The sequence below is a fragment of the Paramisgurnus dabryanus genome, chromosome 15 (genome assembly GCF_030506205.2).
Source record: "Paramisgurnus dabryanus chromosome 15, PD_genome_1.1, whole genome shotgun sequence".
In the NCBI taxonomy this organism is placed as follows: domain Eukaryota; kingdom Metazoa; phylum Chordata; class Actinopteri; order Cypriniformes; family Cobitidae; genus Paramisgurnus; species Paramisgurnus dabryanus.
The window spans coordinates 16,627,257-16,640,350 of NC_133351.1; the positions used below are offsets into that span (position 1 = coordinate 16,627,257).

At 37.2% G+C, this 13,094-nt stretch overlaps 1 protein-coding gene across 1 annotated transcript in view; it reads left to right on the plus strand.

The window, feature by feature from the left end:
* ptpn4a (protein tyrosine phosphatase non-receptor type 4a) overlaps nucleotides 1-13,094 on the plus strand; it is a 55,378-nt gene that overhangs the window by 27,616 nt on the left and 14,668 nt on the right. The window contains exons 3-14 of the mRNA XM_065251667.2: nucleotides 627-734; nucleotides 1,369-1,411; nucleotides 1,526-1,604; nucleotides 2,036-2,080; nucleotides 2,327-2,379; nucleotides 4,077-4,197; nucleotides 4,881-4,968; nucleotides 7,019-7,107; nucleotides 8,343-8,406; nucleotides 11,644-11,816; nucleotides 12,203-12,271; nucleotides 12,925-13,059. Coding sequence (XP_065107739.1) covers nucleotides 627-734; nucleotides 1,369-1,411; nucleotides 1,526-1,604; nucleotides 2,036-2,080; nucleotides 2,327-2,379; nucleotides 4,077-4,197; nucleotides 4,881-4,968; nucleotides 7,019-7,107; nucleotides 8,343-8,406; nucleotides 11,644-11,816; nucleotides 12,203-12,271; nucleotides 12,925-13,059 — 1,067 coding nt within the window. The remainder of the gene's footprint in view (nucleotides 1-626; nucleotides 735-1,368; nucleotides 1,412-1,525; nucleotides 1,605-2,035; nucleotides 2,081-2,326; nucleotides 2,380-4,076; nucleotides 4,198-4,880; nucleotides 4,969-7,018; nucleotides 7,108-8,342; nucleotides 8,407-11,643; nucleotides 11,817-12,202; nucleotides 12,272-12,924; nucleotides 13,060-13,094) is intronic.

Here is a 13,094-nt window from a genome sequence, read left to right on the forward strand (position 1 = left end):
GGGGTGCCAGGTGTAAAGATTATGCTGTCTTGGCAGCCCTGGGGCCATTTAAAAGTGCAGAAAAGGGAAGTGAAAGCACGCTAAATGTGCTAATGCTTCGGCTCTGCTGTCGAGATGTTGTAACGGATACGACAGCTAATAAAACCAGCCAGTAAACTTCTGACTGTTTTTAGCTGCTGTAAAGCCCTTGGCTTTTCTTAATATATCTAGATACTTCCTGTCCTGTTTGTGTCCTTTGCTGCTATGCTTTCTATAGATGTTGTCTGAATGGTCATCCTTTTCTGTGAAACGCTCACAGGTGTGCCCAGATACTTGGTAATCATGGTATGATCACACAGATCAGAAAGTCATGCATCATGTTATTACTTTGCTTATCAAAGGTCCCTCGCGATGTCATAGAAGAAACATTTTGGTAGGGCTGGCCGATGTTGACCAAAATTCATATTTCAGTAATTTTGGGATTAATATCTATATATTATTCTGCATAGTGGAATAAATGTTTACATGCAATTTAAGAAAACCTCATGTGACAATTACTTTTATTGAATGAACTGTGCTTACTATGATTCACCCAAATATATTTGATAACGTCCTAACTTTTGTTTCTTTGTGTGCATGCTCTGTAGAAGCACGATCAAGGACAGATCCTGCTCGACGCTGTCTTCAAGCATCTGGAACTGACCGAGAGAGATTATTTTGGGTTACTCCAGGCCGACGATTCCTCTGACAGCCCGGTGAGTTCAAAGGTCAAGCTCAAAGAGGTGATGGAGTCATGCTGTTTTTCTTTCTGGGGTTCATTTGGGAGTTGGATGTAGCATTTGAAGTGTAACTGTAAAAATGTGCAAAAATCGGGTCCCAGAAATAGGTCCATGTTTAAAAATTTGGGACATAATTTGGGTTTAAATAACCTATGTAGATTATCCCCTATTTCTCATTGATAACTGTTTCGTTTTGTAAATTTTAAAATAATCTGAAAGAAATGCATATAAAAAAGTCACAATAGCTGCAGTGTCCAGTAAAAAAAAACACATCAAATAGATGCTGTAGTCTTTATTAGCATTTAAGTTGCATCTTTCATCCATGTACCACCAGTCAGACGAGAGACCAATTTGAGACATGGTTGCATCGGTTTATTTGTAATTAGATCAAAGTTTATTTTAGTCTACAAAACAACAATTTGTCTCTTTGTGTTGTAACTGCAGATAAGTACATTCCTGCCTCCACCATAGCAGAAAACACAAGCCTATTGAATTATTGAATGGCATTAGGTTGTGTTGGACTGTTGCCATGTTATTAAAGGTTCTTCTTCCTCTCACTCTATCTCTGTTTCTCTCCTCCTTTTATCTCCATCTCATCAATACTTTATAGAGGTGGCTGGATCCAAATAAACCCATAAGGAAGCAATTAAAAAGTAAGTCAGTGTATACGAACCTCTAAACTATGATGTTGTTTAGCACAAGATATTGATTATTCTGTCTCTTTTCTTTGTCTTTGTACTGACTCATTCTGATGAATGAAATGACAGGGGGCTCCCCACATCATCTGAAATTCCGGGTGAAATTTTTTGTGAGTGACCCCAACAAACTTCAGGAAGAATATACACGGTAAGTGTGTGGATTTTAAATGAACTGCAAGCCACAGTTTTTATTTACACTCTCAGAAATAAGGTCCAAAAGTTGTTACTGGTGCTGTACATTTTTAAAAATGACACTTTTGTACCGAAAGGTGCATATTATTGGTACATCAAAGGTACATACTTTCTGTACCAAAATGGTACATATTAGGACCTTTTTAAAAGGGACAGTCCCATTGACAACATTGTACATTTTCTCTGAGAGTGAACTTAAATATAAAGATTTAAATAAATGATGTTGCTGACTTGGCTGAAATTGTACACTTGAAAATTTCATGCAGATTCACATTGAAATATTAAATGGTTTTTTTTCTTTTTTTGCCTTTTTCCTAATGCAAATAATTCTTAAACATCGAGGCTCAAGATTATAATAATTTGTCCTATGTTTTTTCATCTTTGTAGGTACCAGTATTTTCTGCAGATTAAGCAGGACATACTTAGTGGAAGGTAAGAGTGATGACTATTTGAATGTAATTTTTTTCCTAAGTCCGTCTTCATTATGGGTTCATTGCAAATGATTTATAACTGATACTTGGACCTCAATTCATATTCCCTTCCTAATGGCCCGTGATTACTTGTTCAATACACATTCCTAATAGTTACTAGAATACAGTAATTTGCGACTAAGTTGACTTTTGGCTTTATCTCCATCAAATTACATGGTTCATTTAATATAATTTATGTTCTTCCTAGACTGCCCTGTCCGCACAATACTGCCGCGCTTCTGGCATCGTACGCCGTTCAGTGTAAGTATGAACCCATTAATGTAGGATCTGATTTTATTATCCATGTAAGTTCTGAAGTTTTTTAAATAAAACTAGATTTGAAACATTGCATGATTGTTTATTTATGGTGTATGTATGGTGTATTAACTTAAAATGTAAACAAGTCAAATCTAGGTGAAAATGCATTTTCCACACCATTGTTTACACAAGAAAAACATTTAATACTTTTCATCTATTTACACCTATTTAACAACACATGATAAAAAGTAAAATCTTTCTACATTGTTAAACAAAACTTACTTACTGAAATATTTTTGTGAAATGATACAAATAAATTATTGATTTTCATTATTATCGAATCACTGAAGCCATACCATTGCAGCAGAATTTAGTTATTTTTCTGTTCCCATTTTGCTCATTTTCCTTTCAGGCAGTATATTAAAGACGTAAGAGCCTACGATTTATACCAAAGTCTATTATTGAGCTTCACAGGAAACTCTGTGTGCAAACCACCAAAATACAAGCATGCAAACTCAGCACGTCACATTCCATCTGTGCATCTCAACGCTCAACAAGCACTAGCTTGTAAAACACATACATGCAAGCAAGAAATCGCTCTGAAGTACAGCAGGAACTAATGGCGCCCAGCACATCATATCAAACCTAACAGCAGTGACGTTGTGTATGCAAGCATGTGTGTGGGTTTGTGTGCTGACGTTTACATATCCCCTGCCCTCAGGGGTCCGCTCGCCAGATTGACCTCAGCAATAATGACTCTTGACAGATTGGCATAGTGAGCACATTTGCTTCGGTCTCTCCGGGGCCTTTAACATGCAGTTTGGGCGCTAAATAGGTCAGAGGGCATTCTGGTGAGCCTTGGACGACACTATCCATTGCAGCCCGTTTTATGTTTGTTTAAAGCTTATTTGACAAGCTATTATAGTGGCAGAACTGATGCTTATTTTTGGTTCGTGTTTGCAGTTTGGAAAGCATTACCAAGCCCTTAAGTATTTTACCTGACAACAGATCATGTAACAGGTGTTTAGTAATGCTAAACCTCTGAATAGCTTTAAGCACGCTGGTAAACCCTTGAAAAGCTTTTATTTTAAATCAGGATGAGTGCAATACTTGGATTATCGGTACGTGGAACTGAACTAATGCTTTTGGGCATTTAAGTCAGTAAAATCCTAGATTACTGTCTGAACACGTTTGCACTGACAACATTTTGACCCCAGGTCAATGATGAATAAGCATGAAGATGATGTAATCTTTGTGTTCATGTAGGTTTTGCATGTTAAAAAAAGAAAATTTTTACAATTTTTAACACGTATTAGTCATTTAGCTTGCAAATATATTTAACAAGGTCAAATGATAAAAAGTCATTTTTCAATACACATTTTGAAATAAAGTGTAAGATTAAATAATACTGCGAGTACCTTACTGTTATTTAATTTATTTGGTTAGCCACACAGATTATGCCAATGACTTACTGTTCATACTTTTGTATACTTGTGTATATATTGGTCCTTTTTTGGCAAAAATGCCACATTATAGTGTGTGTATATGTGTGCGTGTGTGTGTGGGCAACACACAAAGTGATGGATAAAGAGATTTGCCAAACAACTGATCCTGTGCTTTATGCGCGTTTTATGTGCATGTTGTTCTGTCGTGAAACTGGCCTGTTATTCCTAACACTGTTGTTGTAATGTGTGTTTCAGCTGAGCTGGGCGATTACAATGAAGCTGAAAATTCACTGGGATACCTGTCTGAATTCTGCTTCATCCCCAACCAGCCCCAGGGTTTCGAAAAAGAAGTCGCCAAACATCACCAGCAACACAGGTGTGGATTAGACCCTTAACACTACATGCTACTCGAATCAAATATTTCACATTCTGCACTTTACTTTGGAAAAATTATTTGTTGTAATGGGTAGTCTTGTTGACAAGGTCCAGAATTAGTCATTATTATCTTTTAGCTTCTTTGCATAGCTTTTCTAGCCATATGCTGTTGCATGGATTTCTGGAATTATGCCAATAAATGGAAAATTTTTTTTTTGGATTTTACTAGATCATTTCTGTTAATTCAAAAAAAGGTCAAATGAAAAAGGAAGATCTATTTTTGATGTGTTCTACAATCATATTTTGTTGCAATTAAATTATCACAAGTTCCTGTCCAGCTGCTAGGTAACAGTTTCATTTCCTCACCAAGTTTTTATTCTCAGTTGGTGCTTGGAGGGGTACATTTTTGATCCTACCTGTTGATTTCACATTTAGATTGATAAATATGAATTGAAACCCACAAGCTTCCTCAGCACTCATTTCTCAGTATTCCTTCTCTAGCGCTGTGCTGAGAACAGAAAGCTCATTGTGCATCAGGGCTCAGCCACACCGACAAATCGCTGAATTTGCACACTTGCCAATCTGTGCAGTTTTTTACTTTGGTTGTGTACAGAACACCTACAGTACCTGTGCTGCTCTGTCATGTGATCTGATGCCCATTTTAACACTTTATTCTACCTATAGTGGTCTTACACCAGCACAGTCTGAATTCAACTACCTGAACAGTGCACGGATGCTGGAGCTCTATGGGGTGGAACTGCACTATGCAAGGGTGAGTGTAGCAGTTTCATGAGCTTTTACACACATACAGCCTTCATAGTAAATTTAAAAGTTTATATAGGATACTAAAAGGGCCTTGTGGGAAACTGACCACAGGGGTCTCTTTAAACCAGTTTCTGGGTTAAACTGAGCTCTTTTAACAGCATCTTTAAAGGGAAACTCCACTTCTTTTGAAAATATGTTTATTAAAGAGTTAAACATTTTGATTGTTACCGTTTTAGAATCCATTCAGCTGATCTACGGGTCTGACTGTACCATTTTTAGCATAGCTTAGCATAATTCATTGAATCCGATTAGACCATTAGCATTGGGCTAAAAAATAACCAAAGAGTTTTGATATTTTTCCTATTTAAAGCTTGAATCTTCTGTAGTTACATCGTGTACTAAGACTGACAGAAAATGTACAGTTGCGATTTTCTAGGCAGATATGGCTAGGAGCTATACTCTCATTCATGCCGTAATAATCAAGGACTTAGCTGCTGTAACATGGCTGCAGCAGGCGCAATGATATTATGCAGCGCCTGAAAATAGTCCCCTGCTATTGAAAGTAACCAAGGGGACTATTTTCAGACAGTGCCTAATATCACTACACCTGCTGCAGTCATGTTACAGCAGCAAAGTCCTTGATTATTACGCCAGAATGAGAGCATAGTTCCTAGCCATATCGGCCTAAAAAACGTTTAATTTTCTGTCTGTCTTAGTACACGATGTAAGTACAGAAGAGTCAAGTTTTAAATAGGAAAATATCCAAACTCTTTGGTTATTTTTTAGCGCAATGCTTATGGTCTAATCAAATTCAATGGATTATGCTAAAAGTGGTACCGCCAGTCTCGGAGATCACTTGAATGGAAAATCAAATGTTTAACTCTATGGGAGCTGGAAAATGAGCATATTTTCCAAAAAGTGGAGTGTCCCTTTAACATGCAGTCAATAACTAGAGAAAACTGCTTTGATCCCTGAGTTTATAAAAATTATGCATGTCAGACACAAAAATCTATAGGGGTGGTTTCCCGGACAGGGATTATCTTAAACCAGGACTAGGCCTTAGTTTAATTAGGAAATATAGCTAATTTTAACAAACATACCTTACTAAAACATTACTTGCATTTTAAGGTATAACAAAGGGCACTGATGTTTTAAGATCGATGTTTTTAATTTGGACAGCTCATTTATTTTAATCTAGGACTAGTCTAATCCCCATCCGGTAAACCGCCCCATAGGGTCTATAGGGTGATCATACTAGGTTTAAACCAAAATACTTTTTTATTATTTTCTTATTATTTATTGTATTATATACAATTTTTTATGTGTCATGTAAACGAATAAAATAAATAATTTGTTATTATTATTATTATAAAATATGAATTTATTTATTATTTAATCTCTGAGTTGTCTCGAAAGACGTTTGTGGTGGGACCACTTTACTAGGTGACTATGAATTTGCTTCATGTCATTGTAAAATAACGCGCCACATCCATTCCAGGTGTCATCGTAGTCCTGGCATCATGTGTTTAAAACGGCATTATAGCCCTTTGAACACACAGATTGGATACACTGCCAATGATTTTCTGGAATCTCTGCGTGCATTCACACACATCCCATAAAGATCCCGTAAAGAAGCGTGACGTATTTAAAGTCATGCACTTGATAGTTCGTTCCGCAGCATCTAAAGTTGACTTTCTCGCTCGAGAAATAACAACCAAGCATTTTTGTTTAGAATAAGATCATAAAGGAGTGCTTGACGCGCTGTTCTGTCATGCTGGTGAATGATTTCGGCTTGCTGACCTTTCTCGTCGTAAATGTTTATCTGCATTTAAAACCCTTGTGTCAAAGAGCTAAACGATAACTTATTGTTCGGACGGCATTGGGCATCCTCACTACGGCACGCCACTTATGCCACTATTTCAGGGATCAGCATGCTGTGTAAATGAGGTTTAATATAAATAGTGTTTTCGTTTTTGGATAAAGCACTCCTTTGAAAGCTGGGCACCACGCATAGAAAATTTCCTCATTCATTATTTCTCTTCCTCTTCTTGCTTTAGGATCAAAGCAACACAGAGATTTTTATCGGGGTGAACTCGGCTGGCATAGGCATCTTCAAGAACAGGGTACGAATCAACTACTTTCCATGGTAAGTGAGCTTGTTTTATTTGCGTCACTCAAAATTATTCATTGGTAAAGTGTAATGGCTGCGGTTTGGGTCATGAGGTTATATGAGCGTTTTTAGAGCACTGAATGTTATGCACGTTAATAATATCCCTGTGACATCCTATCCAAATATCTAGTTCAACAGCTATCTTCTTTTGCTTTGATTTTTATATTATGTCGATGGTTTATGAACACCTGTTCAACTGCATGCCAAATTCCAGCAAGACGTCATTTGCGTGTCTACGCTGAGATCCTGCATGACGCATCAAAATAACAGCTGATTTATGCATATTCGATGTCAGTTTTACGGTGCAGGACTTTGGACCTCTTTACTATGCACAGTTTTTATGTTGCCTACAATATAGTGATATAAAGAGTTTCCCATATTTTTGTTGCCATTCTAATTTAAATTAGTGTCACTGCATTATAAAAATATCAGAGTGGCTTCTGCATACAAATGAAATTAGATCTTGCAATGATTATTTAGTATTTTCAATGATGTATCGTGCTTGTATGAGTAAAAAAGTGGTTTGTAAGTGCTCAGTTTTTTCCTCATCAGACAAAGCATTAATATCCAACACACAAACACACACCAGGCTGTTCTTTAGACACACAGACCAGCTGCTCTAGCTGTAGTTCAAGCATCTCTTATTTGAAATAGATGCACAGATGCTTTCCAGACCAACTATGTTTAGCCCACAAAAACGGGGTCGTCTGTCACAGACGTTCATAGTGAGATCTCAGGGCAAACGGTTGCGCTTATCAAGGATTCTATCAATCAACCCTGCACTATAAACACAGCAATAGAAAAACATATAAAAAATGCCTGCACTGACTGTTGGCATGTTGCAAGCAAAGGTTGACACTGATGATGAACGTTTTTTACAGACATATGACTTTAGTTCAACTAGCTTGAGTCATGGACCTTGTGTTTGTGTGTGTACTGCAGCATGTGACAGAATGTGTCATAAGTAGGTGACGTTGCGCCGACATGTGTTTGTTCGGACATTGGAGTGTGTTTTTGTGTGTGTGTGTGCTCTGTGGAATATATTTAGCTTTGCGGTGACTCATGTTTTAATACGAGTGGAGTTTACACACACACTAAAATGGGTCAGGAAACTTTAGCAGCTTAAAATGTGTATTTGTTGCTGCCCTTGAAAATGTGTTTTCATTTTACCAACCCCATTATATAATTTTATTCGTTTTTCTCCGTTTCAGGTTGAAGATTGTGAAAATATCTTTTAAATGCAAGCAGTTTTTCATCCAGCTGAGAAAAGAGGCGGTGAGTAAAACAGTTTTCCCCATTTAATTTCTAAATCCCTACAGCGATTAAGATTTAAAGACAACATAAAATGGCATCCGCCAGATTATTAACTTCTGCAATGTAATGTAATGTATTACACAAAGTGAAACCGGACGTATAGCAGGAAGCAATAGAGAGGGCATGACTTAATTTTATTACTCGTGGTTTGACTGAATCACGAGTAGATTATGATACTGCTTTGATCATTGCTTAATATTGTTTTCCCATTGGGCCCATAGCCTTATGTATAGCTGTCTGTCATATTTCATAAAAACATATACCTTCTAATGCACTATGGATAAAAGCATCTGCCAAATGCATGAATGTAATCTTTAAAATAATGTGCATTGAAGAATTGATATAACAACATAACATCTGCATTTTTAAGATGTGTACATGTTATTTCAATATTATGTGATATTATTTGTGTGTTTACTATGTGTGACAAGATGTGTGTTTGTTTACCCAATGCCAGTTTAACTGATTACCATTTGTAAGATCTGATGTCTCCAACAGACATCGTCATTCCCATTAACTCACTGCAGGGAGCTTTCATTTCTATTAATAAACCATCCTGCTCATGCAATATCAAATGATAGAGCATATTGGCTCTGGTAGCACCACCGATCTTTGTTTATTGGAAAGCTTTCTGTAATTACTACCCCGCCGTCAGTGGAGGTGAAATGAGAGAGCCTCTTTACAGCTTATTAATTATGGAGAGTAGATAATGCAGTTCGCTTGTGGGGGAGCGGGACACGACCTGATGTTGAAATCGTGCCATTTGCTGAGGATCAGTGGGAGCCTGCATCCCTAAACCGATTCTCTGTGGCATCAGACCTCAGATCACCCCGGCGATGTGAATAATGCACAGAGACCTTTCAAAGGCAGTTGTACTAAAAGCAGGATTTAATGATGTCATGATCCATAATTGATGCCCAGATGGCACAGCTTGGCTGAGTGGGTCAGATTTCTTTGGAACTGGGTGGTAGCCCTGGCGATTTGCACTACCAAAAACAGAGCGGGAAGTGCATTCCGGAGTCCCCGGTGACCAATGGAGTCTTGCAGTTTGGACTGTCAGTGCTAATAGGTCTCTACAGAGCAGAGCCTTCTGGGTACTTTGGCAAGGTTTCAAATGGAGCCCCTTGTTTTTCATAGTATAACAAGACAGCTGTAGCAAGCAAGAACAGGAGGGTTTTAGCATGCAAACTGACATCTTACAGCTAAAGCGCAGCACGCTGTCAGCGCACGGATTAAAGCACCACCCCTAAAATATCACAACTTAAATACAACAAAAATCTAGATAAACTAGTTGATCATCCTGACCCATCCCTAGTTGTAACCGGTATAATGTGAAACACCTTTGCACCAACCAAGTGTGTGTATCACTGCATAGGACTCACAAGGACCAATAGAACTGTACTTTCTAGAAAGGTCATATTAAATAGAATTTCCACTTTTTTGAAAATACACTCATTTTTTCAGCTCCCCTAGAGTTAAACATTTGATTCTGGAATCCATTCAGCTGATCTCCGGGTCTGGCGCTAGCACTTTTAGCATAGCTTAGCACAATCCATAGAATCTGATTAGGTCATTAGCATAGTGCTAAAAAATAACCAAAGAGTTTCAACATTTTCCTATTTAAAACTTGACTCTTCTGTAGTTACATCGTGTACTAAGACAGACGGAAATTAAAAATTGCGATTAGGCAGATCTGGTTAGGACTATACTCATTTAACTCTTTCACCGCCATTGACGAGATATCTCGTCAATTAAGAGAAAACGCTTCCCCGCCAATGACGAGATTTTCTGTCTTTCCGCAAAACCGCTATTATCCACCAGGTGGCGCCCTTCCGCAACTTTTTAAACCCGGAAGTATTGCCCTATGGCAAGCGGCTGCATGTCCGTGTCTGTTTTAAAGATCGCTCTGAATGGGATCTCTATGAAAAGTCCGTCACAAAAATGGAATTATCTCTGGTTTTTGCTCAAAATGTGGTGTTTTTGCAGAAACCTACCCATATTCAAAAGATGATTACAAAAGAACCACTGAAGGTAGGATGAAACGTTTTTTTTTTTTGAAAGCAGAGGGTCTGTTCTTTCTTTTGATATATTGTACGTTTATATATTTAAAGAAAATTTTCTGGAAGGCATTAAACTTTGGTGAAAATCATGAAAAACGCTGGCGCTGGCTGGCAACTTTTTTAAAAAAACCGCTGGCGGTGAAAGAGTTAATAGTCCCCTGCCATTGAAAGTAAATATTTCATTGCCATTGGGCAGTGCGTAATATCACTACGCCTGCTGCAGCCATGTTACAGCAGCAAAGTTCTTGATTATTACGCCAGAATGAGAGTATAGTTCCTAGCCATATCTGCCTAGAAAATTTCAGCTTTTAATTTTCGTTTGTCTTAGTACACGATGTAACTACAGAAGAGTCAAGTATTAAATAGGAAAAGTGGAGTGTCCCTTTAATAAATGTGACCCTGCTTGTTTTGTTATTTACTGTTTTCTGCATAAAATCATTCAGTACATTCTGTGCAAATATAACCTTGATATCTTAAATATTTACTGAGTAAGGCCATATCAAACATTTAAATCAATTTAAAACCAAAATTGAAATCAAACTTTGGTGTTCCTATTCCAAAATTTGATTTTGAGGCTTTAATCTGGATTAAAGAAGATTTTTTGAAAAATTATGGTAACCACACAGCTGATTGTAATCATTGACTTCCATAGTAGGAAAAACAAATACGATGGAATTTAATGGGAACCATCAACTGTTTGCTTACCGTCATTTATCAAAATATTGTCATCATTTATTACAATACTTCCATAATATGTGTTTTTCCTACTTTGGAAGTCAATAGTTACAATCAGCTGTGTGCTTACCATCATTTATTAAAAAATCTTCTTTTGTGTTCATCAGAAAAAAAATTCATACAGGTTTATAACAACATGAGGATGAGAAAATGATGACAGAATTTTCATTTTTGGGTGAACTATTCCTTTAACACCATAAAGTGTACTTTTTAGAATTTCCTTCCTATTGTATTGCTTGTAAAGACAGTGCAATTTATGTATATTAAATAAAACAGTTTAACTGGGCTTTATTTATTTTATATAAAAATTTTATGGATACAGCATGTTTGATGTTGTATGCATTTAAGTTCATTTTGCTAACCCCTTGCTTTTTCTTTGCCTCTTCTGTGGTTTTGCATACAGAATGAGGTGAGAGATACAATGCTAGGTTTCAACATGGTAAACTACAGGGCCTGTAAGAACCTCTGGAAGGCCTGTGTAGAACATCACACCTTCTTTCGGCTCGACCGTCCTGTTCCCCCGGAGAAGAACTTCTTTGTGCACTACTTCAGTTTAGGCTCAAGGTTTCGTTACTGGTAAGCTTCTTCACTGGTTTTCATTTATCAGAACAACACACATTTATATGTTTTTATATGTTCACTTTTTTATACTGATTTGCAGTTTCAAAAAAGCCTGACTTTAGTCAACACTAGCAAATGCTCTACTAAATTCTTAGGGATAAATCCTGAAAAATTCATGATGCTCTTTTAGGCAATTTTAGATGTTTGGAAACATATTAATAATTTATTTCCCTGTGCTTTTAGATTTATGTTGGTGCCGACTGCCTTATTTTATAGTGTTTTTATTGAATACCATATTTATACAAAACCAGTAAATGTTACAGATACTTTATCATGCAATGTTACAAGCTTAGGTTGAATTGTCATTTGTATCCTGACCAACATTGTTCATTTTCTCACAGCGGGAGGACGGAAGCACAGTCTGTTCAGTACGGGAAGGAAAAGGGAGTCAAGGACAGAATTTTTGCAAGGTATTAATCTGTGCATCTGCTTTGGGTTTTGACTCTGTCCGTCCACCCATCTTCACTACCGTTTTTCTTACAGTATGTATTACAATAACAGTGAGTGTTAGGATCACACACGTTTTATTATTGTTTAGCTTGAATAGCAAGTCTTTTCACTGTGTTTCTTTTACATATTTAATGTGATGCAATCATAATCATGATAAAGTATCAGCCAAGGGACACTGTCATCACATCTGTTTGTTTTTATTCCCAAGAATCGAATGAATTGGAAAGTTATCTAAAGCAATATTTAACCTGGAAGTACAACTATAACATGTTAATTTGTATTTTATGATTGAAAATTAAATAAATACTTTACTAGAGGTTGCTTGTCAAAATGTAACCTGTGCACCAGCACTGAAACATTTAAAATTTTAGGAGATCATTGTAGAGGAACATTGTAAGAGCAAAGGTAAAACTAAAATTTCTAAGAAATATCTGCTTCCGTTTCACAGAAATGTAGACTGGTCTCTTAACTTCTGAACAGTTGCAATCACTTTCATTTTAGCATTTGAGCAAAGGACAAAAAATCCTTTCAAAATCACCATTTGTGCGTTTGTGAGTCACTCTGGTTTGTCAATAGAGGAACTTTTGATAACAGGCCGCTATTTATCTTCCAGATCTCCAAGCAAGCCTCTGGGCAGGAAGTTGATGGGTGTGACAGGTTGGGAAACAGTGAGCAGGACCTCGCTGTCTGAGGAGAGGCTGGAGACCCGCAGCCTGCCCACCCGCTCACCCCCTGGGACGCCCAACCAGTAAGTGTCTCTCGGTTTCAGTTTAAATTGTTGAC